This window comes from Pelophylax lessonae, assembly GCF_965119305.1.
Source record: "Pelophylax lessonae genome assembly, chromosome: 1".
NCBI classification, from domain to species: domain Eukaryota; kingdom Metazoa; phylum Chordata; class Amphibia; order Anura; family Ranidae; genus Pelophylax; species Pelophylax lessonae.
This window is the reverse complement of record NC_138768.1, coordinates 381,757,141-381,782,579: the sequence shown is the minus strand read 5'-3', so window position 1 is coordinate 381,782,579 and position 25,439 is coordinate 381,757,141. Positions and strand designations below refer to the sequence as shown.

The 25,439-nt window shown below is 41.7% G+C and overlaps 1 protein-coding gene across 1 annotated transcript in view; it reads left to right on the top strand.

Moving 5' to 3' along the window:
* Positions 1-13,383, top strand: part of GLDC (glycine decarboxylase) — a 69,892-nt gene extending 56,509 nt beyond the window's left edge. The window contains exons 17-24 of the mRNA XM_082257546.1: positions 3,154-3,303; positions 3,434-3,546; positions 3,725-3,863; positions 4,069-4,180; positions 5,357-5,452; positions 6,088-6,260; positions 9,470-9,550; positions 12,879-13,383. Of these exons, the coding sequence (XP_082113672.1) occupies positions 3,154-3,303; positions 3,434-3,546; positions 3,725-3,863; positions 4,069-4,180; positions 5,357-5,452; positions 6,088-6,260; positions 9,470-9,550; positions 12,879-13,022 (1,008 nt within the window). The 3' untranslated portion in view covers positions 13,023-13,383. The remainder of the gene's footprint in view (positions 1-3,153; positions 3,304-3,433; positions 3,547-3,724; positions 3,864-4,068; positions 4,181-5,356; positions 5,453-6,087; positions 6,261-9,469; positions 9,551-12,878) is intronic.
* The last annotated feature ends 12,056 nt before the right edge of the window (positions 13,384-25,439 follow it).

Sequence of the window (25,439 nt, the reverse complement as noted above, 5' to 3'; positions counted from 1 at the left end):
TATGCTTGACTCAGGTAAATGAGCAGGATCCATTCAAGGATGCTATAGATTATTTTAATAGGGATAATGTGATTAAATGTATGATAATTCAGTGGTGCATTGGCTATTTTTAAAGCAGCAGTAAAGTCCGCTTTCTGACTTTTACCTGCAGGTAGGCCTATAATGAGGCTTACCTGTAGGTACAGTGAATATCTCTTAAACATGTACCATTTTTAGGAGATACTCACGCATGAATCGGCCGGTGACATCACCGTCGCGTGCACACTATGCTCCGCATGGATGGCACAATGGAGTATGCCATCCATTGAGAGCACTTTGCCGTGACTGACTCCTGTGTGCAGGAGTGAGGTCATCGTGGCCTGGCCTTCACAAAGCCAGAGAGCACGAACCTGGAAGGAAAACCGGGTGAAAATGGAAGTGCCAACATTGGTGACAGCGCACCACTGGGCCATTTGAGGGCTTAATTTTTAAAGCAAGTCTTTCATAATGTGCTAGTATGCAGTGCAAACTAGCACATTAGGGCTTAAACCACCCAGGAGCCCACTTTTTTTTTTCTTTGACTTTACTGCTTTCCCCTTTAGAAGTTTGTACTTGAATATATACAATATATCATTTGCACCGGTACTCTTAAAGCTGCTAGCTATTAAATATTTGCATATGTAGAAGATAAGAACCCCAATCCTACAGTATATTTAGTTATTTCTATACAGCAGTTAGTCGAACTTGAAGAACTCTTTAAATATTTCCATAGGCATGACTCATATTAAAGATCATAGATTGCTTTCAGAAGATCCAAGCATTTCTTTACAACAAATAAACATTGTCACTTAGGCCCAACATGCATGGTTAAGTAGACACCTCTGGTGCTGTAATTGAAACACAATTTTTATATATATATATATATATATGTATGTATGTATGTATGTATGTATATATATATATATGTGTGTATATATATATATATGTATATATATATATATATATGTATATATATATATTGTGTGTGTGTGTGTGTGTGTGTGTATATATATATATATATATATATATATATATATATATATATATATATATATATATATATATAGTGTGTGTGTGTATATATGTATATATATATATATATATATATATATATATATATATATATATATATATATATATATATATATATATATATATATATATATATATATATTTTTTTTTTTTGTTTTTGTTTTTTTTACACCTTACACTACTGTGCAAAAGTTTTAGGCAGGTTTGAAAAAATGCTATAAAAGCTTTTCAGAAATGGAAGTGTTTTTTTTTTTTTTAATTTTTGTTAACAAAATGGAAAGTAAAAAAAAAATGCAAGTGAAATCCAAATTAAACCAATGTTTGAAGTGACCACCCTTTTGCCTTCAAAACGGCATCCATTCTCCTAGGTACACTTGCACACAGTTTTTAAAAGAACTCGGCAGGTAGGTTGTTCCAAACAGTATAAACAAAAAGATTGAAAAGCCGCGCTAGTCCCACATAAACATGTAAGTAAAAATGAGCATATGAATACGCTGAAAAAATCCACCAAAATTCAAAAACTCAATAACAGCTAATGGCAGCCAGCACAAAAGGAAAAACCATATCCACAATGCATAAAGAAAAAACAGTGCAGCGCCTAACGGTATTAAAATATAAATGAATATATGAATAAATTAAATAATAACAAAAATCATAAAGGAGATTGATTGACAGCAATCTCCCAAGAAAAACCTCATAGGTTGTATACACAGATGGTATATAGTCACTAATTGGAAATAAACACCGTCTCTGAAAAAATGATGAAAGGAGGTGATGACAGGAAGCAGCTCCCACAGTAGAATGATAATCCACCACCGTGAAAATAACAGGGGTACTCTTACCAAACGACGTGGACCCTCGAATTAATGAGAGGTCAAATAGGCATAGAATGTAAATCCAATGTTTGGTCAGCAGATATCTGGTCACTTAAACTCCTTCTCAAACTCGATGGAAATGAATAAACCTTCCGGTTTACAAAGTGTCCCCAACTCTCCAAGCACCTCGCAAAAACACAAGGGGGAATCCAATAGTGTAATATGTACAAAACCGGTTTTATTGATAAAACAATAAGGCAGGTACTCACATGAAGTGGTTTGAAAAACAGCATGTAAACAAATATGGCCACGTCAGAAGCGTGCTTACGTGCCTGATGCGTTTTGTCATCATAGACATTGTCAAAGGCGCCACGCCTTTGACAATGTCTATGATGACAAAACGCATCAGCCACGTATGACGCACGTAAGCACACTTCTGCCGCGGCCATATTTGTTTACATGCTGTTTTTCAAACCACTTCATGTGAGTACCTGCCTTATTGTTTTATCAATAAAACCGGTTTTGTACATATTACACTATTGGATTCCCCCTTGTGTTTTTGCGAGGTGCTTGGAGAGTTGGGGACACTTTGTAAAACGGAAGGTTTATTCATTTCCATCGAGTTTGATGAGGGGGTTAAGTGACCAGACATTGGATTTACATTCTATGCCTATTTGACCTCTCATTAATTCGAGGGTCCAACTCGTTTGGTAAGAGTACCCCTGTTATTTTCACGGTGGAGGATTATCATTCTACTGTGGGAGCGGCTTCCAGTCATCGCCTCCTTCCATCATTTTTTTTCAGACTGTGTTTATTTCCAATTAGTGACTATGTACCATCTATGTGTATACAACCTACAAGGTTTTTCTCGGGAGATTGCTGTCAATCAATCTCCTTTTATGATTTTTGCTCTTATTTAATTTATTCATATATTCATTTATATTTTTATACCGTTAGGCGCTGCACTGTTTTTTCTTTGTTCCAAACAGTATATAACATAACATAAATAAATAAAAAATAATATAGATTGATCTTAGCCTTGTCACCAGGGTGGCAGACAGGATTTGTAGTTTTTTATTTTTTTTTAATTTACAGAGCTCTGACTGGATAATGCAGCTATGTGGACAGAGCCCCGCAAACTACAAATTTTAAAGCTGCTGTGGGAGAGACGAATCCCTGCACACTGCACCTTTTTGCTTCTCTCGCTTTTGTGTGTGCATTTGTGCATGCATGCAATTACTTTGCCTTTTGTATGAGCTTACACATAACACTTGCTTTGTCTTTATAGGTAGACAAACACCAAGATAATTTGGCTGCTATAATGATCACTTACCCATCCACCAATGGAGTTTTTGAGGAGGGCATAAGGGATGTATGTGACCTCATTCACAAACATGGAGGTCAGGTTTACTTAGATGGTGCCAATATGAATGCCCAGGTAAGCTTTTTTATTTTTTTCCGTATACAGGTTATTTTCTAATTGGTGACCTGCAAATTCTATTTTAGTGTTCATGTATTGCATTTTAATGCAGTGCTTAACATTTTACTCTTTGCAAACAAACACTCAGGTTGGACTGTGCCGCCCTGGTGACTATGGCTCAGACGTTTCCCATTTAAATCTTCATAAGACCTTTTGTATACCCCATGGTGGAGGAGGACCTGGAATGGGACCAATTGGAGTGTGAGTGACATGACCCTGCATTATGTAATCGCTATGTTAGATTTTTTATTTTTTTTGTTAATTTTTATGCAGCTTGAAAACCCACAGAAAAAAAAAAGGAAGGCAAGAGTGTTGATCTTTTATGAATGTACCACTTTTTTCTTTGATTGTGTGTTTAATAATATGTAATATTTTTCAGGAAAAAGCATCTGGCACCTTACCTGCCAAATCACCCAGTCATTGCACTTCACGGTAATGATGGCCGGTCGTTGGGTACTGTAAGTGCAGCACCATGGGGTTCAAGTGCTATCTTACCAATTTCCTGGGCTTACATTAAGGTATTCTACTTCATTAATGCCTCAGTAAATTGTCCAACTGTTTACCTCGGTGCCATTTTGTTTTAGACAAGTACTAAAATGTATACATCTATTAGCCAACAAGGCTCAATAGAACTTGCTCAGTATTTTATTTATTTTTTTATTCCATTTTAGGGGTTTTAACTATTTTTTTTTTTTTTTTTTTCTTAACTCTGCACACCAACAGATGATGGGTGCAAAAGGACTCAAACATGCTACAGAGATCGCTATTCTGAATGCAAATTACATGGCAAAAAGACTGGAAAAGCAATACAAAATCTTGTTTCGGGGATCTAGAGGCAAGTCTGACTTGAAACAACTTTCTCCTTCTGATATTTGACTTTTTGTTTTTGGTTTGACCCATCACCTAGTCTATTGGTAATGGTTTTAATGGAGAAGATGGTACGCACAAAATAAATGCCCTCTCCAGGCATAGATAAAATACTCCATTTTGCAGCTGTTTTTTTTTTTTTTTTGCAGATGGTGCCCAAGTACATGAATTATGACATGTTACCTGCATTTTGCAATCCACTTTATAGCAGCACCGAGGCTGAGAGAGGGAGGGGCAGGACTGGGAGCTGATTAACTGTGTTACATATAAATAAGTTGACAACGGATCTGTTGATAGGAGGGGAAAGCAGAATGAGCAAAGAAATTATTTTATTCTGCTGCTCCTGCTTTATCCAGTTAAAAGACTGGGGAGGAGAGAGGACACCAATGTATTTCCTAAAGGAGAAGTGTGGTAATTAAAAAGACAAACCTGCATACTCAATGGCTGCAGCATTGGTCATATGCCACAGCTGTCCCCTACCAGCTCGAAGACCAAGAACCAAACTATCACATGCCCGTGGATCTCTGTTATCAGTCTTCACTGAGCAGAGAGTGGTGACTGTCCCCTTCCAGCTCTCACTGCAGCTCCAGGCTGTGGAGGGGGAGGTGCGGCTGGTTAAGGCACTCGGCAGTGCATTGTGAGGCTGATCCAGCTGCTGATCAGGCTTCTGGGTGGATCCTGACATTAAAGTTGGGATCCTTCCAGAGCCTGGCCCATCTCTGTGATGTCAACCAACAACAGGCTTTAGCTCGCTGTCAGCCTAATCTGGGTCATGGGAGTGCAGAAAAAAGGGAATTCAACCCAGAACTGATAACCTAATTTTTATTATTTATTTGGTGCCATCTATATGGCTGTGCTGTGTGAGAGGGCTTCGTAAATAGCGGCATTATAGGAATAGAAATGCAAATCCTTTTTGGCAGGTAAAACTGCTCCCTTATATATAAGCATTTCATACATATGGAGTTCAGCACTAAGAAAAGCCTAACATTATTTTAGTGGCATGGTAGTTCATAAGTAGGAATTTAAAAAAAAGTCCCTTTTTAGACTTTACATAAATATGGATATATGCTCTAAAACTTTAGAGACACTGTATAGTACACATGTTTAACATCTAAATTATGGATTTTAAATGCTGTTGTTGCAGGTTGTGTGGCTCATGAATTTATTCTCGATGTAAGACCTTTCAAGAAGTCTGCAAACATTGAAGCTGTTGATATTGCAAAAAGATTACAAGACTATGGTAAGTTAAAAACATTTTTTTTTCTGTTATATTGGGGTACCCCTGACTGTAACCACACTGTTTTTACTGGTGTTTGTGCAACCCTTTATGCATCGGTCTGTACTGAGATGATGCTTCTCTGATTGTTGTCAAAAGTAAAAAAAAAAAAAAATAGTTACTGCCAAAATCATTTGAAAAAACATGAAGCCTAACCTAAAGTCTTCAAGATAATACATTTGCCATTGATTGCCTTTATGCATTTATAGAAGTATTACTGCCAAAATATTTTGTTCTGTTTTAAAAAAAAAAACAATGGCCCTTAAAAAATCCACTTTGAGGTTTCAATTCATAGAGCCTTTGTACATCCAATTGTCTTCCTGCATTTAGACTTCCTCTATAGTGGAGATGGTCCACAGTTTATAGCAGTGGGGCTTATGCTGAAATTTTGTTTAGAATACTAATTTTCCAATTTATGAATTGTATAACTTTATTGTACACTTTGGAGATAGATATGATAACCTAACTGAGGTGCTGTGCTAGTTAGCAGATAAGCCAACTCAAATTTATTTTTGGAAGTTCAGATCAGTTCTTTGCATCTCTAAGAAGGTGTTCTGCTAGATGCGATCAGTTGTTAAGCAATATCAATGTTATTTCAGGTTTCCATGCTCCCACAATGTCCTGGCCAGTGGCAGGTACTCTTATGATTGAACCAACGGAGTCTGAAGACAAAGCTGAGCTAGACCGTTTTTGTGATGCCATGATCAATATAAGACAGGAAATAGCTGATGTTGAGGAAGGAAGAATGGACTCCAGGATTAATCCCCTAAAGGTAACTGGTACATGTAAAGTCTGAGCATTGAGACCCTAAATTTCCACTGCATCTAGAGGCTTTTATGTTGTCCTAATGCATATTGCCAGTGTAGAAACCTCTGGAACACTTCACATTATGTGCTGAGGCCAGTTTACCTCAGACTCTTTGAGACAGGTGGATGAGTGTAATCTTATGGTGGTCTCTTAATATGGGGGGCCTCAAGTGCGGATCCCAACATCGCCAAAGGGCCGCACATAAAATTTCAGTTAATCGCTGTCAGACTGCAGATGCACAACATGATCTAGCCAATGATTATGGGCATGCTATATGAAGTAGTCAGAGAATGCCAACATGATGCAAGAGATGGACAGCAGAGATGATGCTGGAAATGTTTGGGGACTGAACATGATATAAGAGTGGGACATGTTTCAGGAGACAGACCTATACTGGGGACACATTACCAGAGACGGCTAGAAATCACTGTTATAACAAGGCTATAAGAAAACACAGATTAATATCTGCACAATCCGTGTGAGTACACAGGTGTGCAGGGTTGTTATATACTCGGGTCTGAGGATATACAGGTGCATTTCATAAAATTAGAATATCATCAAAAAGTTATTTATTTATTTTCAGTACTTCAATTCAAAAAGTGAAACGCATATAATTTATATAGATGCGTTACACACAGAGTAATATATTTCAAGCATTTCTTTCTTTTAATTTTATATTATGGCTTACCCAAAATTCTGTATTTTAGAAAATTAGAATATCACACAAGACCAATAAACACACTGCCAAAAATAGCAATACCTGGTTTAATGATCATGGTATCACTGCACTTGATTGGCCAGCAAGCTCGCCTGACCTATACCCCATAGAGAATCAGTCGGGTATTGTCAAGAGGATGATGAGAGACACCAGATCCAACAATACAGATGAGCTGAAGGCCGTTATCAAAGAAACCTGAGTTTCCATAATGCCACCGGCTGATCACCTCCATGCCCCGCCACATTGATGCAGTAATTAATGTAAAAGGAGCCCTGACCAAGTATCGAGTGCATAATATACTGTACATGGACATACTTTTCAGTAAGCCAACATCTCTAAAAATCTTGTGTTGAGGTGCTAGCTGTTAAACCAAATATGTATCCACATAAAAAACCAACATAAACACCAAATGCATGAAAATAAAACAGTTCAGTGCTGCTGATAGCAATACGTGAATATTCTGTAATCCATTACATCAGTGACAGTCCTTTGTGCAATTTTTTATAAAAAAAAAAACACCGTGTTAATTATTGCTCCATGCTCTTTTTATTTAAAAGTGCTCCTCTTTATAAATTTGCTCCATTACCTGTAATAAGGGGGGACACTCAGCAGATGGCTTTGGGCCACCAGGACTCACGGCTTATATGAAATTCCTTGATGTTGGTATGGGCTCAGCATACATCCAGTCACAAGCATGGATATCCCAAAATGAAAAAACAATACTGGATAATGGTGCAATAGGTTTATTAAAAAAAAAAAAAAAATCCTCATAAAAACATAGGCCAGTAAACTCTCATTTCCTTGTGCCATACAGCGGCACCCACTATAGATCACCTGGTCAATATGCAATCCTCGCTCGTGGCTTATGGCTAGAGCCGGCGTGCGTTCCACCTGAGTCAGACATGATGAAACCAGAAATACCACCGCTACAAAGACCTCAAAGTATTTCAATGGAAAGCGTCATCAGGAAGCCAACATTTCTGTATTAAAAATACTTTTTTTTTCTTTGTTCTTATGTAATATTCTAATTTTCCGAGCTATTGAATTTTTTGGGTTTTCACTAGCTGTAAGTCATAATTATCAAAATTGAAAAGGAAGGGGCTTGAAATGTATCACTCTGTGTAACACATCTATATAAAATATGAGTTTCACTTTTTGAATTGAATTACTGAAATTAACTTTTTGATATTCAGATTTTATGAGATGCACCTGTAGCTCAGCGCTTCCAGTTTGGAGACTGCTCCCGGTTTGGGAGATGGAAGGTCTCACCCAGGGGTCAGAGGTGCCCCTGCCAGAAGCCAAGAGAGACCGGAGGTCTCATTACAAGAGTCTGGTCTTCTCCTTTTGGCGTGTCGGGAGAACCCCAATCCATAGGCCAGAAATAGGCAGTGCTGCCACTGAAGGCTGAGAGCCAAGGATCCAGAAGAGCTGGACAACAGTTGGTGGGACTGGTAAGAGGGGCAATGGTGCTGCCAACAATTTCATTGTTTGGGTTTTCTGTGGAAGAAACCCCTGCATAAGCAATTAATGTGCATGGGAACTTAGTGTGTGTTTAATAAAAATGGGCTGCCATGCCCTTAAACAGTTTTTTTTACCCGTGCAACTCATTGGGAAAGCGCCTGCCACTTTAGTATAATTTCCCCAATGCCAAAATATACATTGGATTTCAGGAGGCTCTAAATAAAAAATTCCTCCTAGCTAAAGTGTAATTGCAACATAAGAAAAATAAAAACAAGTGTGTATACATGGGGAACAAAAATACTCCTTTATGTTAGTTTAAATGCCATAAAATAAATGAAGATGGTACAATCTGTACTACAATTAATGTATTCATATCAATGCCACAACAACTACAATATTGACACACATGATATTCATATTTGCCACTAGATCGGTAAAAGTTCAGCACATGGAATGTGGCAGAAACAACCCTAAAGTTTCTCCAAATGTATATTCTTCCTAGTCCTGATAATTTGGGTATTGGGCACAGCCTTCTCAAATTCAAAGTGTCTGTGATCATTTTAGCCAACATACTGAATGTAGTCTAGTTGATAGGATAACATGCAGCAACGGGTGTAATGGGTGAGATCCAGGCTTCTGTAGGTCATATCTTTACACATATCTCTACTGGCAGTCTAAATGGTAGGTGATCTCCTACCCATCAGATAAGCAGGAAGGGGACCTCTGTGATGTAGTGTTGGAAATATGCCACACATGTGAACTGTATTATCCCCTAAGTTTTTTGTGGTGACCACTATACATTTAAATTTCTTGTATGAAGAAATGCAGTTATTATTCAATCTGTTAAACATATCTGTTGTTGTAGGGAAAATGTGTGTATTGAATAACTTTTAAACATTTCAGGATTTATTTATTTTCCTTTCAACATGTTCTGCTATATGGACTGAATAAATGAATGGTGTTGCAAAATTATTCTTATCTCCTCTTTTGTGCAGATGTCGCCACACACATTGACATGCATTGCATCTTCCAACTGGGATCGACCATACACTAGAGAAGTCGCTGCGTTTCCATTGGTAAATTTCAGAAATAAAATCTCATGTAATTTTTAACAGTTTACCAGCCAGTATTTGTTTATAGGGTACTAAATTTCTAAAATCCTAGTTTGACAATTAAAAAAAACTTTGCTAAATTGGTAAAGCATTCTACAGGTGCATACACAAATATTTGTAATACATCCATTTTAGTTCTACTTTCCCAATTTTTTTTTTTTCTCCATTTTTGAGCAATGATGCAAAGAGCGTATATAGACAAGAAGCAGCAGAAAGAGGTTTCAGGCGCTCAGCAGTACTGAGATCCAAAAGAATGAAGAATAGTGAAATATTTATGAAAACAAAAACATGACCTGGTTTGGTACACAATGCTTTAGCACACTAAATATTGTCCAGTTGGGATTCAGATCTACTTTAAAACTGAGCAATCGTTTGTATAGGGAAAGGATAGACCTAAATTGGCGTGGCGTCTGCTTAAAAATCACACTGACTTGGCTGGCACAGCCCTGCCATATTTCAGTCTGTAATATTTAGCATCCCAACTATCCCAATTATTTCACATAGATAAGACTGACAAGCAACGCTTCCTCCTACTTCTGTGTCCCACATGGGCTCAACTGTTAGCGGACCTCATCTGTGCCATAGCTGCGGGAATGGATGATGGCATCGGGATGGGTGGACGTGGTTCGCTCTTACATCACTACAGACCGATTTGGAGACTGGCCTCTGTCAAATTAGACATACCTGCACATAATGACTACACTCACCTTTTGGTATAACAAAATGCTTCCAGATATTCTGACAGTGCCTGACTCAGAGGTTTGGTGTTGTGGGGGAGTTTATTACCTCTCACACCTGATATCTGGGGGCTCACTGAAAACATTTGATGCCCTGAAAGTGGATTTTACCCTCCCTAATCGTATGCTATTCCAGTTCCTACAGGTCCGTCACGCTATACACGTTCAATTCCCAGAGTCCGTGCCTCATCTCTCTCGCAATCCTCTCATGGGGATGATCAAAAGCGAAGACCCCCAGAAATTAATATCTATATTTTATGACATGCTGCATACCCCTTCCTCGACGAAACTAGCCTATGAAGTTAAAACGCGATGGTAGGGGGACCTGGGGAGCCTGGAGGATGATGACTGGGGTGAGGCACTGGACACATGTAAAGCGGTCTCACCCAAATTGTCAGATAGATTGACTCAAATGTATATTCTCCATCGCACGTACCTCAGGCCTGTGCGCCTAGCTAAATTCAATCAGAGCCGATCCTCTACCTGCCTATTGTGCCAGTTGACACCAGGCACGTTCTACCACCTTCTGTGGTCCTGCCCCTACGTGCAGGGCTATTGGATGCAAGTGGTGGATTTCCTACACGACAATATGGGGTCCCCTTTGACCCTGGACCCCAAATCATGCCTACTGGGCATCTTTCCGGATGCCGATATCGATAAACACACAAAAAAAATTCTACATGAAACGCTTTTCTCTGCTCGTAAATTGATAGCTAAATTCTGGATGAGACAGACCCCGCCCAGATTTCCAGACTGGAAGGCTGATGTAAATAACACCCTACCCTATAAAAAAATAATTTATATCAATAGGGGATGTCCTATAAAATACAACAAAGTCTGGGACCGCTGGCTCAATGTATCTGACACGTGTGTAGTGATGATGACCTTGCGTCCCCCTCCTGAGTGATTCTTGCCTCAGCCTGGCTTACGCAGGTCGTGTTTTCTTTACCCCACCTGTGCATAAATATGTGGCATGATTATACTCCTTGCAAACCTAGATGTAACTGCTTTCCTACGTTCTTTCTTTGTGCCTTCTTTTGATCTCCTGATATCTTCTGTGTGTATTACCTGGTTACTGATTGTACTGAGCTGCGCATCTGTACGTAAGCTTGTAAACTGTACTTTTTGTATGTTTTTGTTCTAATAGCGTTTAATCAAAAAAAAAAAAAAAACTGAGCAATCGCACCCCAGTCATTAACAGATTCGGTTCATCCGTCAATTACCTTTTATTGCATTTTAAAAAAGATTTTCTGGCTTTCTCACTAGGCATAGTTGAAAACCAATGCCTAGATATAAACAATAATGGCAGATGATATGGGTTAATTTTTAGTAAAATTTAACTATAGTAACCCATCCAACCTTAAAGCGGAATTCCAGCTTTAGTATTACTTTAGTTTGTATTTCCATTCTAGAACAATGCAGCCACTGCATGCATGGTAATGGACTGCAGTATCGTAAGCAATAGCACAGGAGACTTTCCACCTGCTGCTAGAATAAGAGAAAAGAGCTGGGTGCTTCATGGTCATTCAAGAGAAGCTTTGGATTTTTATCAGTGAATTTAAGGTTTCCTCTGATTGGAGATTGTGACATCATCTGCCCCACCACCTCAGCCAGTCCGCAACCGCAGACAGATCGCCCATAATGCTACAGAAACAAGTGTCTGTGATCATTTTAGCCAACAGACTGAACGTAGTCTAGTTGAATGGATAACATGCAGCAACGGGTTTACTTACTATATGTAGCTAATGCTACTGTAGTTAATTGCAGCGCATGCATACAGCGTCCGCATTGTTAATTGTAATTGGTTTGTTTTGAACCAGTTTGGCCCAGACATCTAAAGTGGAACTGTAAGCTGTGAAAGAAAAAATGGCTAAAAGGCAGTTTTTTTTTTTTTTATGCAGAAGAGACCTACTGTGTCCTTTTCTGCATACATTTTTTTTTTTTTACCTGCCCAACCACACTATACACTGAACTGCGCACACGCAGCTCCTCAATGAGCTCCTGCGTATGCGTGGGACTGACTTCATCTCGGGCTGGCCATTGAAAACCGCTCAAGTTTAGTACCTAAAATAAGACTGGGTGACGATGTCTACGGTTTGTGAGGGAACTCCAGGACACCGCAATGCTTGAGTTGAAAGCGTTATTTTCTACCAAATCAAATGCTGCATATTACAGGAATTTTTTATAGAGCACTGACTGGTAATGCAGCGCTTTACCCACTGTCCGGTCGCACCATTCCCAGTCCTATGTTAATGGAGCTTCCAATCTTCAATCCTTACTGCGTGTACACGTGTATGCATGTAATAAATATATATATATATATATATATATATATATATATATATTATAAACCACGCAGGTAATGTCCTAGTTGGTATTAAAATTGAGGACTTTAGTGCTGCAAAGGAGAAGTTCTAACGGCAAGCTACTGTGCTGCATATACAGTATTTTTTTTTTTTTTTTTCTTTTCGTGTACATGCCTGTATAATTTGATTTAATTAATTTTTGGAATGAAAAGTTAATGCATACACTCACCTTTTTTTTTTTTCCTCCAGCCTTTTGTCAAGCCAGAGAGCAAATTCTGGCCTACAATAGCTCGAATCGATGATATCTACGGTGATCAACATTTGGTCTGCACTTGTCCTCCTATGGAGGTGTATGAATCTCCATTCACAGAACAGAAGAGAGCTTCTTCCTAGTGTTACAAACTTTTTCATGTGCCCCAACTGCCAATACAAAACTGCCGTTTAGCTATATTGAGAGCAACATTTATGCCTTCTGAATATAAAGGGAACCTGTCATGAAAGAAATATGGGGACTACCACTGCTGATCTTGTAAAAATGCTAGTACCCTGGCTATCATGCTGACACTTGGCATTCAATGGCCTATCACTTACTTGGAGCAATAATGCAAACAAACTTTCTCTGCACTTATTTGTGACTGAGAACTGAAGCCGTTGACAGCCATTCAATTAGCATTTTCAGAAGAACTTCAGCAATAGCAGTCTGTAGCGGAGTCATAACAGTTTTCCTTTTAAGAACAGTATATGTATGTATGTGTAAATATTTTTTTTATATTGTCATTTGATGTGCATTTCAGTGTATAAACTCAATGACTGTTAAAAGTTATCACTCAACTGCAGAAGTAGTAATGAGTAAATACCACTATTTTAAACGTTTAAAACAAAGGAATGGATGCAGTTTCTTTTCCAATTCAACTGAGGAATGTTTATGAAAGGAAATGGATTTGGCAACTGCTGTTTACTGTACTGCAATGAGGGGCAAATTATCTGAAAGCTAACATTATTGTTGTAAATATGCAAACTCTTTTCTCTGCAGTGGTCAAAAAAAGTCTTTTGGTTTTGTTTCTGAACCTTTTTGTGTTAAACTGTTTTTTTTAGTTCAGACAGAAGTAAATATTTGAAAAGTTTGGATCAGTGTATAAGTCCAGACAATGTAAATATATTTCTTACAGATGCACGTTTTTGTTGGGTGTAATTCTTAGTAGTAGATGGATTTCCCTATATGACAGTTTTTCATAAACTTGACTGTAAATGATTCACTTTAATACTTAAATTTGGGTCACATATTACAAAATTATTTTTTCAACTATGGAACCCTACCAAGTCCGGAGTGTGCTTGCCAATATTGTTTAATCTGTAGGAGTTCTTTTCACAGTGCTGTACATGGAACACCAACTGAGGTCCATGGACCTTTAAAGTCAATGAATAACTTCAAAACTTGTGAAAAAGTAAATATTGGAGCAATTAGCAGGAAGGGAATATGGGGGGGAGAATCTTACTATACCCAAAGCCTAATACCTATTTTTCCTTTAGCTATTTTGCAATAATTTATGTGATTGCATTAAGTGTCAGCAAGTCATAAGCTGAAATCCAAAATGCAAAACATTTATTATGTTACTAATTCTGACTCTCATGATTTTCTTTCTTCTTTTTTTTTTTTTTTTCTTTTAAGATTCAGCATTCCAATAAATGTTTTCAACCTTGTACAGTTTCCTGCAATTCTAGGCAAATATCAGTTTTATCAGGTTGGCAATGGTGGTTTTCATTTTTCTCTCCACTGTAGAAAATCTACAGGTTGTGTGTGTGTGTGTTCTCTCATAGCAGCAGCTGAGTTCACTGATGCTACGACAAGAGCTAAAAGAGCATGCATAGGCGGTTGGTGGAGGAGAGTGCTTAAACTTGGGATACTGGGGGCGAGTGTACAACAGTTGGAATGTCCTAGCAACAGAAAAGAATGGGGCACAGCTACTTGTGGGAATTTTTTTTGAGCAGGCATAGCGTTTTTGAACACCTTTTGGCCCCCTGACTGCACGGTGTATCCTAAACGAACCCTTTAGTAAGCCAGCTGTTTGAAAACCTCAAAAACAGTATCAACATAAGCATGCCATGTGAGGGCTACAATACACTTCTGATCAGTTTTGAAGTGTTTAAACCTAAAACAAGTTGAAATGTTTTGTACCCTACACACAGCTTGTTAGTTTATGGGAACTCAATAATAATAAGATTTTTGTACTTGCCTTAAAATACATTTCTTAAAGGCAATTAAGGGTTAGATTATTCTTTCACCTATAGGAGGTTGTGACACTGGCAAACAGAAGTTGTAAGTCAACCTCCTGTATAACCACCCCCCTACCAGAATGCCAGTATTGTGAGCAAGCAGTATACCAGACTATTAAAATACCTGTGTTACTCAGTGGACTTAAGTTGTATGGTAAATATAAAACATTAAGGAACATAGGATGAAGTAACTTGGGTACTTTGTGTTACACTGCTGCCTTTAGGAGATTGGACACTGACAAACAAATTTGCAGCCCAGTATAATCCCTCCCAGCCTGCCTCCCTTGTATGCTCTCATCGAGCAAGTTTCTTCAGTTGCCGCAGTGCCAGGGAGGGCTCATTTTGCAGCTTACAGCAGCAACTGAGGAAATTACACATACTCCTGGCTGCTACAGCATTCAAGGGAGTGTATGTATATTTCCTTAACCATCTGTCAGCTTTGCACAATCCGGGCTTGATTACCTTTTAATGGAGTTCATTGGGAGATAATTGTAAAAGACCCCTTATCTCATTAAAGAGAAATTCCATTGTGCTGTTGCATAGAGACTAATCTGCCACCTTCTCCATGTTTGCAACAGCACCATAATCCTCCTGATGATACCTGGTCTCCATGCTGTCTTACAGTGCCCAGGTCACAGATGGTATTACCCTTCCTGTTCCAGCAGGGGTTTTGGGAGTAGCCTTGTAGGTAATCTTTCTATACCTAGCATGGCAGATCATAATCACAGAGGCAGTGTTTCAGGGGGCATTACCAGCTTACGATCTGCTAATAGTGTCCGTGTCCTAAGTGCTCTCCCAAAAAGTTCTGATAGCCGAGGCCACAGACCCCTGTATGAGTCGCAATGCTACTCAGTCAACCTTAACCCATTTAGGGGTCATTTTTCTCAGTTCCATTAGGGGGAAGATTCTCTGCTACTATGAGTTTTGGGGCAAAATTGCAGCAATGATAGCTGACTGCAGGAACTGCAGGCATGCATCCATGCCCTCCCATGCCCTCCCCAAAGTCTGTCTAATTTTCTGGGGATGCAGTTGCTCCTGCAGTCAGCTGGGAAAGAGAAGGATTGTACCTGTATCCTTATTTGAGGAATTGATACAAGAGTCCCATTAACCCAAAGGTTAAGCTAGCATCAAATATCACCCCTAGATTTTTCAATTTAGACTGAAGCTCAAGTACAGTGCCATCTATAGATAAGCTATCAGGACTGGCCCTACATAATTGATGGGTGTGCCAATAAGCATGACTTCAGTCCTGTTACAGCTTAACTAAAGGGAATTATGGGCCATCCAAGTTTTTATATCACAAAAACAGATGAGAGAAGCAGCCAAAGTGGAATCTGGTTTAGTGTGGATTTACAGCATATCGGAGTGTCATCAGCATAAAAGTGATAGTTGAGCCCATGAAATCTAAGCAGTTAACCAAGTGGAATCCTGTAAATGCTAAAAAGTAAGGGACCCAAGATTGAGCCGTAAGGTACACTGAACTTGACTGGACCAACTTCAGACTGGAATCCGCCAAGAGAAACAAAGTGAAAGCGATCAGTCAGATATGACTTAATCAATTTCAGACCCAATTCTGAAACTCCAAATATGGCTTCAAGGCGAAAGAGTATAAGATTGTGGTCTACAGTATCAAAGGCAGAACGAAGATTTAGTAGAATAAGAATAGTTAGCGAGCTGGAATCAGAAGCTAACAGAAGGTTGTTGGCGACTTTGACCAGGGCGGTTTCTGTGCTGTGCAGTTGCCGAAAACCAGATTGGAGGGGTTTATATAGGTTATTTAGGGTCAGGTGGTTATGTAGCTGAGATATCACAACCCGCCCAAGGATCTTGGCAATGTAGGGTTTGATACTGGGCGAAATTTGTATTAATTGTCCAGAGCCATGCTGGGTTTTATTGGTACCTGAGTGATAGCATCTGTTTTGTACCAACAATCCTCAAAACTGCTGCTAACAGAGTAATTTATGATATTAAGAATAATAAGGCATAGAGAACTAAAGCAGGATTGAAATAAATGGGTAGGAATAGCATCAAGTATGCAGGTGGAAGATTTCACATTCGAGACCAGTTTAATCAGAAATGCAGAGATAAGTAGAGGGAAGTGGTTGAAAAAAGAACCAGTAAAATTGGATGGATCAGGAAGTGATGCGGAAGAAGCGTGTGCTGTGGTGAGAATGTGATGCCCTTTTTTGTAGATTTTGAGGAGAAAACAAAATCTAAGAATGTGTTACAAAGCTGTGTTGAGGCTGGTAACATGGAGGGACTGCAAGGTTTTAATAGTCTGTCAATGGTGTGGAAGAGTTGTCTAGGGTTTCTAAGATTTTTCTCGATTTACATGGGGGAAATGGTTTGGTCTAGCAGTCTCAATTTGACCCTTGGCTGCCATTTACATTGGAGCGACTTGTCATGTGATTTGACAAGTCATATCCTATTGCCAGAATTTGCACTGTTCAAATTGGTGCAATGCTGACTTTGCGATGTCGCACCCATTTTAAAAATTAGTACATGCACTACTTTTGGCAATTTCGGATGCGACTTGCATAGACATCTGAGCATTAAGCCACACAGATGCCTTCGCCCGAAGTCGCACTGAGATGCAGGTTTGAAATCGTACGATTTCAGATGAAGTCCCACGATTTCAAAGCCGCAATCAGTGTGAGCGGGGGCTTATAGACACACAAATGTTCTTTCCAAGCCTGATAATGAACAGTCAGGCCAGAACGGTGCCACCTACATTCAAGTCTTTGCGAGACTGCCTTCATTAAAATATACCACAGAGTCAGACGGCATGCCTCTAAGTTGGCAACCTTAACTTGTAAAGTTGCTGTGTATCTATTCCCTGTTTCTTTTTGTTGCCTGCCTGCTTCCTTGTGTCTTTTGGGCAAATAGCCCAATGTGTCTCTGTACTTGCTATGGAATTTGACAACTTCAAGAAGGGTCTATTCCCAGGGCACAGTCCCAGATCCCCCTTCCTCCTGCCCTCTGGGAATGTCTAATTAATGACTGTCCTGGCCCAGCTCCTCTGCCCGCTTCATGAATTTTTTATGTAGCTGCCAGAGGAGGAATAATAAAAAAAGAGTCACATAGTTAGTCAGGTTGAAAAAAGACACAAGTCCATTTATTTCAACCAAAAAAAAAATCGTATAAGCCCATATATACTGTACAATCCTATACCCACAGTTGATCCAGACGAAGGGGAAAACCCTCAACAAAGCATGATCCAATTTGCTCCTTCCTGATCCCCGAGAGGCAATCGGATTTTCCCCGAATCAGCTGTATCTATAAATGATAGTACTCATTTATATACATTTAGGAAAGAATCCAGACCTTTTTTTTTTTTTTTTTTTTTTTTTTTTTAAAGCAATCTATTGAGCTGGCCAGAACCACCAGTGGTTCCCAACCTTTTTCAACTGCATACCCCTCAGAAGCATATTTCTATAAATTGTACCCCTTAATTGGATAGGGGGGCTAAATTACACTAACAGTAGGAGGAGTTTAAATGAGTATAATATAAATAATATAAACAGATGGTTGCGGGCGCAGCCGCTAGATTACAATAATATTCAATCAGGGGTTTGTTTTACACTTAGTAATAACTGACAATTAGACCTAAAAACACTTAATACAGAATGAGCATCAATATAGTTTAAAGACAGGTGCATAGATTTACTCAAAGGAGAATCAGATAGATAATAGAGAAATGTAATTATCAATGGTTATACAAATTAAGCCATGGTTTCCAAATTTTGGCAAATGCTGCTAGTGTACCAGAGTGCATAGCCAGTGTTCTCTCATAAGAATAATGCAGGTGTGCGGTGCGCACAGCTTCTGAAGGGTTAGGGGCTAGTTTTTTGTTTTTTTTTTGCAGTGGCGAGTGATAGCTAGTCCAGCTGATAGCAATAGGTTAGCTATAACTTTATGGTATTGGAAAGGGAAAGAGTCAATACCTATGTTCAGGATAGCAAGACTTGGGCTAGGGGGTGTTAATATACCTAAGATTTTGGATATAAAACAAAACATTTTCCTCCATAAACTGCGGATGTTCAAATATGACCATAGAATGTGAAATAAATTACCCGTGTAGCCGCAATCTCTCCAACATAATGAAAAACTATAAGGGTACATTTTGGCTAACTTACAGTTGTGCTCATAGGTTTACATACCCTGGCAGAATTTATGATTTCTTGGCCATTTTTCTGATAATATGAATGATAACACAAAAACTTTTCTTTCACTCATGGCTAGTGTTTGGCTGAAGCCATTTATTATCAATCAACTGTGTTTACTCTTTTGAAATCATAATGACAACAGAAACTACCCAAATGACCCTGATCAAAAGTTTACATACCCCAGTTCTTAATACCATGTATTGCCCCCTTTAACATCAATGACAGCTTGAAGTCTTTTATGGTTTTTGTGGATGAGGCTCTTTATCTTCTCAGATGGTAAAGCTGCCCATTCTTCCTGGCAAAAAGCCTCCAGTTCCTGTAAATTTTTGGGCTGTCTTGCATGAACTGCACGATTAAGATCTCCCCAGAGTGGTTCAATGATATTGAGGTCAGGAGACTGAGATGGCCACTACAGAGCCTTCACTTTATTCTGCTGTAGCCAATGACAGGTCAACTTGGACTTATGTTTAGGATCATTATCATGTTGGAATGTCCAAGTACGTCCCATGCGCAGCTTCCGGGCTGATAAATGCAAATTTTCCTCCGGTATATTTTGATACCATACTGCATTCATCTTGCCATCAATTCTGACCAAATTTCCTGTGCCTTTGTAGCTCACACATCCCCAAAACTTCAGTGATCCACCTCCGTGTTTCACGGTAGGAATGGTGTACCTTTCATCATAAGCCTTGTTGACTCCTCTCCAAATGTAGCGTTTATGGTTGTGGCCAAAAAGCTAAATTTTGGTCTCATCACTTCAAATGACTTTGTGCCAGAAGGTTTGAGGCTTGTCTCTGTGCTATTTGGTGTATTGTGAGCGGGACAAGGGGAGGAAGAGAGCGGCGCCAATCTCAGTGCAGCAGGTAAAAAAGTAACATTTTATTGTAATAAAAACACTGGCATATAGTACTGTGAAGCAGCTATGTGGATCAAAGGTACGCTATAAGGGATGTAGTCCTGACCGGAAGCAGGTTCCGGGTCTTGTGGTGCTCTGACCGTTCCAGTGGTGTCCGGGGCTCCAGATGCGGGGAGGAGAGGGGAAAGCCATCCTGTCCAAAGAACTTGCGCTGCAGCGGTTGGCGTGTCATCTACAATGGCTGCCCGGGAGACCTGATGAAGGAGCACGCATGCTCCGAACACACGCCTGGACACGCCCACCGCTGCAATGCAAGTCCTCTGGACAGGATGGCTTTCCCCTCTCCTCCCCGCATCTGGAGCCCCAGACACCACCAGAATGGTCAGAGCGCCACGAGAACCTGGAACCTGCTTTCTGTTAGAACTGCATCCTTTACAGCGTACCTTTGATCCACAAATCCCTGCTTCACAGTACTATATGTGAGTGTTTTTATTAAAATAGAATTTTACTTTTTTACCCGCTGCACTGAAATTGGCACCGCTCTCTTCCCCCCTTGTCTTTCTCTTACGTCCTCTGACAGTCGCCTTTCGATGGTATTAGCCTTCACTAATGGGTAATGGTGCTCTCTGCAGGAGCAAGGCTAGGCAGATAATTTATTATCAGGCTAATACAAAAAACTTTTATACCTCGGCACGCCACTAGGGGGCCATCAATCAGCCATTATCCTGAATCCAGTCTGACATTACCTCAGTTTTATGCTGCCTAGCTCAGGAGCTGGTTAGGTGTTTCTGACTCGGACCTTGTGTCTCAGTTTTCTTTGTTTTTTTCTGAATTCATGTGTTATTCTTTGCACAATAGATTTTTATTTCTCTCACTATTACTAGTTAGTCAGGGGTTCCTTTCCTGGAGGACTACAAGTGAATGCAGAGCTGGGCCTCGGACTGGGTATTATACATCCTTATGGAGTCCCAGCCTGCCAACGAGCATCGCAGGTTACTGGTACGCCCAGGCCTCGCAACGACAGTGCCCATCCGAATGGGGACGAGCCTGCGGAGCTGCGCCTTTGCTGAGGGTGTCTCAACCCGGATCGCCCGCGTGTTGCCAGCATCCCTCCTTGGCTGATGGCACCCCCACTGAGGGTGGGAGGTCTCCCGTATCTGAGCGGTGCCCGCTTCCTGGACTGGTGAGTACGGATACCCCCTTGTCCCTGGGGACTTTTGTGGGGTTGTGGGCCCACTCTTAGGGGATAGCAGGGCTGGTGGTCTCTGTAGGATCCCCCTTCTGGCCAGGTTGTTGGGTTTCTCCCTCCCTCCCTGTCCCGCTGGGGGTGCTGTATGGGGTGCTTGTGGTACTTGGGGGGGGGGGGGTGTTCCGTAACTCGGGGGGGTCTCTCTGGGGTTCCCCGATGATAGCCAGAATTTGATTGTACACTTTTTTTGCCGCCGTTTGAAACGGCCGCCATGTTATGGTGTGCAGATTTCTAAGCTCTGTGTGAGGACAGCAGCCATTTCAGGATTTTGCACATGCTTCTGATAGGGCGCCATCTTGGATGTGGGCAAATGCCTAGTAAGGGCAAGCGGCCATTTTCCCTGTGACATTTTACATTGAGTTTCAATAGGCACCTTTTGTCTGGGCTCGAGGGCTGGGCCTCTAGCGGTGTGAGGTCACTTCCTCCTTCTTCACACTTCTTCTGTGCAGGAACGCTGGTGGCAAGTACTGACAGGCTGGGGGGATTTTTGCTCATTCCTCTGCCATTTTTCACCAAATCAAATTTTACTTGTGGCTAGTGTGTTTTCTCAGGGGGCTCTTTCTGTTGGTGCAGATTGCGGGGGGGGGGGTTTGGGGTTGCCGCGGGAACCGCCGATTTAAAGGGCCAGCGTCCCTTTTTAATTTTAAGGCAAATATGGACTCCCAGGATAACAAATTCCCCGCAGACCTGGTGGGGGCTTCGGGTACACCTGAATCCTCTTCCATGGCCTCCATATCTGCTGCTCTTGCGACTTTGGCGTCCCAGGTGAATCTGCTGATGTCGGAACGCTCCTCAAAAAAACGACCTGTGCCCTCCCAGCCCTCTGACTCTGAGCCCGAATTGGTTGCCACGGACGATGGTCCCCCTGAGGTGTCCCAGTCCTCCGCTTCTGAGGGGGAGGAGGAATCTTCCACTTCGGTAGTGCAGGAACGCGCTACGATGGATGCCCTCATTAGCGCCATTAAATAAACTTTCAATCTTAACAATGAGCCATCTCAGTCAAGTAAGCGGTCCGCGCTTGGGTTCCGCAGACCCCAGAAGTCGGGTCAGGCTTTTTCCTGATCAAAAATATTCACAGTGCGGTGCAATCTCAAATATCAGTAAGATTCCATATACAGTATAGCATAAATCACAATACAGTCCAATTGTCCATAAAGGAAAATAGAAATATAAGAAAATGTCCCGTATAAGGTGCAAAGTGCAAGCTGATAGGGAATTCTTGTTAGCATTCAGAAGCCCAGGTGATAATATTATAACATGCAATGACACATAATGTAATGATATTATAAGCTCAGGCTTTTTCCTACCCTGAGGAATTTCACGAGTTTGTGAATGACCAGTGGCGGCGCATTAAGCACATGTTGGTGGTGCCTAAGCGTTTTTCCATCCGCTATCCGTTTTTGGAGGCGGTAGAAAAACGTTGGATGGTGTCCCCAAAAGTGGATCACACTGTGTCTAGGCTGAATAAGACCACCTTGATGCCAGTAGAGTATTCCCCGGTTTTCAGGGATCCGGCGGATAGGCGTGTTGAAGCACTCACCCGCCACATTTATATGGTAGTGGGTTCCCTGTTAAAGCCTGTGTTTGCCTCGGTGATGGCCTCTCAGGCGCTCACAACATGGTGCAAGGGGCTTTGCAGCACTCAGGTGGCGGAGTCGGCCTCTTCGACTGCCCTTGCCATGGTGGATCAGCTCATCCAAACTGGGATGTTCTTGTGCGACGCGGCCTTGGACGAGGCTCCGTTGGTCGCCCGGTTGTCGGTGGTGGGGATCGCGATCCTCCGCATTACCTGGTTAAAGAGCTGGTCGGCTGACCACGCGTCCGAAAAGACAGTGTCTGAGGTCCCCTATGTGGGGGGGGTCGTCTTTTTGGGGAAACTCTAGATGAGTTAATTAAGGGGCTCACGGGAGGTAAGAGTACGCTGTTGCCTCAAGTCACTAAGGGTAAGTCCTCCCGCAAGCGGCGGGGGCCCTCCTTCAAGACTCAACGTAATTCCTTTCGTGCCTTTCGGACGCAGGAGAAGGGTAAACGAGGAGTGCCCGGGCGGCCAAGGAAGTGGCTGAGATTCTATCTTGGGCCGAATCGCATGTACGCGGTGTTCTCGGCCGTTCACATTCCGGGTGTGGAAAACTGGCAGGCGGACTATCTGAGTCGCCAGACTTTGGACCAAGGGGAATGGTCCCTACGTCCGGAGGTGTTTCACCTCCTGTGCGCCCGATGGGGGACCCCAGACGTGGATCTGTTCGCGTCCCGTCTTGTCTCGTGGCCAGGACTCGCGATCCTCTGGCGGACGCGTTGGTGGTGCCTTGACCCCGCTATCGGCTACTGTTACCTTTCCTCCGATTCAACTGTTGTCCAGGTTCCTCCGCAGGTTGGCATCGAAACGGATGTCGGTCATTCTAGTGGCCCCGGACTGGCCTTGACGGTCCTGGTACGCGGGCATCGTTCAGATGGTCGTCGAACCTCCCTGGTGGGTTCTGCTGCAAGACGATCTTCTGTCTCAAGGACTGATCTTCCATCCTGCTTTACAGTCTCTGGCTTTAACGACATGGCTGTTGAAAGCCAGGTCCTGAGGGATAGAGGTCTTCCACAGGCGGTCATCCCTACCTTGTTAAAGGCTCGTAAAGCCACTTCAAGGATGATTTATCACCACACCTGGAAAGCGTATATCGCGTGCTGCGAAGCGCATGGTCTTCATCCTCGTTCCTTCTCGGTGGCGAGGGTCTTTGCCTTCCTGCAGAAGGGCGTGGATCATCATCTGCGTCTGACTGCGGTCAAGGGTCAGTTGTCGGCCTTGACCATCTTTTTTTCAACGACCTTTGGCGTTGCATTCCTTGGTCCGCACCTTCATTCAAGGGGTGCGGCATTTGGCTCCCCCGAGGAGAGCTCCTTTGCCTCCCTGGGATCTGAATTTGGTTTTGTCTGTTTTACAACAACCTCCTTTCGAGAACATCAGAGAGATTCCTCTGTCTGTGTTGTCACAAAAAGTTGCCTTTCTGGTGGCCATCACGTCGGCTCTCAGAGTGTCTGAATTGGCGGCCTTGTCCTGCCGTTCTCCTTATCTAGTACTTCACAGAGATAAGGTGGTTCTGCGACCAAACCAGTCGTTTCTTCCCAAGGTGGTTTATTCGTTCCCCCTCAATGAAGATATCGTGTTGCCTTCGCTGTGTGCACGACCCAAGCATCCTAAGGAATTTGCATTCCCTGGATGTGGTCCGGGCGGTCAAAGTTTACTTGTCCGCCACGGAGTCGATTCGGCAGTCTGATTCTCTATTTGTTCTTCCTGAGGGACCTCGGGAGCGATCAGCCGCCTCCGCATCGACCATTTCTAAGTAAATTAGACAGACGATTGTTCAGGCCTATTCCATTAAGGGTCGGATTCCCCCTTTTCCGGTATAGGCCCATTCTACTCGAGCCCTTAGTGCCTCTTGGGCTTTTCGCCATCAGGCTTCTGTGGCTCAGGTGTGCAAGGCAGTGACTTGGTCGTCCGTGCACACTTTCACAAAGTTTTACATACCTGATGTTTTGGCATCTTCGGATGCTTCCTTTGGCCACAAAGTTTTGAGTGCGGCAGTTGTTTGAGGGGACATTATTTTTACTGTCCCTCCTTCTTGGGGTGTTTTTTTGTTGTTTCTGGTTTTGTTCCAGTTTTTTATTGTGGGCTCAGGGTGTTACTGGCCCAGCTGTTTGCGTTACTTTCTAATTTGGTTGAGTTGCTTTCCCACCCCTCATACCTGCACTGCTTTGGGACGTCCCATTAGTAAAGGCTAATACCATTGAGCGGCGACTGTCAGAAGACGTAAGAGAAAATTGAATTTTTATAAGAGCTTACCGTAAAATGATTTTCTCTGAGTCCTCTGACAGTCGCCGCTCCCGCCCCTCTGGTTTGTTGATCTGGGGGTTGTTGACTTCCGGTACTGCTTGCTACAAACTGAGGTAATGTCAGATTGGGTTCAGGATAATGGCTGAGGGATGGCCCCCTAGTGGTGTGCCGAGGTATAAAAGTTTTTTTGTATTAACCTGATAATCAATTATCTGCCTAGCCTTGCTCCTGCAGAGGGCGCCATTACCCATTAGTGAAGGCTAATACCATCGGGCGGCGACTGTCAGAGGACTCAGAGAAAATAATTTTACGGTAAGTTCTTACAAAAATTCTATTATTTACACAGAGATGCTTCATACTCTGCGAGCTGGCTTGTGACTCTCTCTCTCTGTGCACCCTATGCGATTTGGCACCAGCATTATCTACTCCATGCATTTGAACC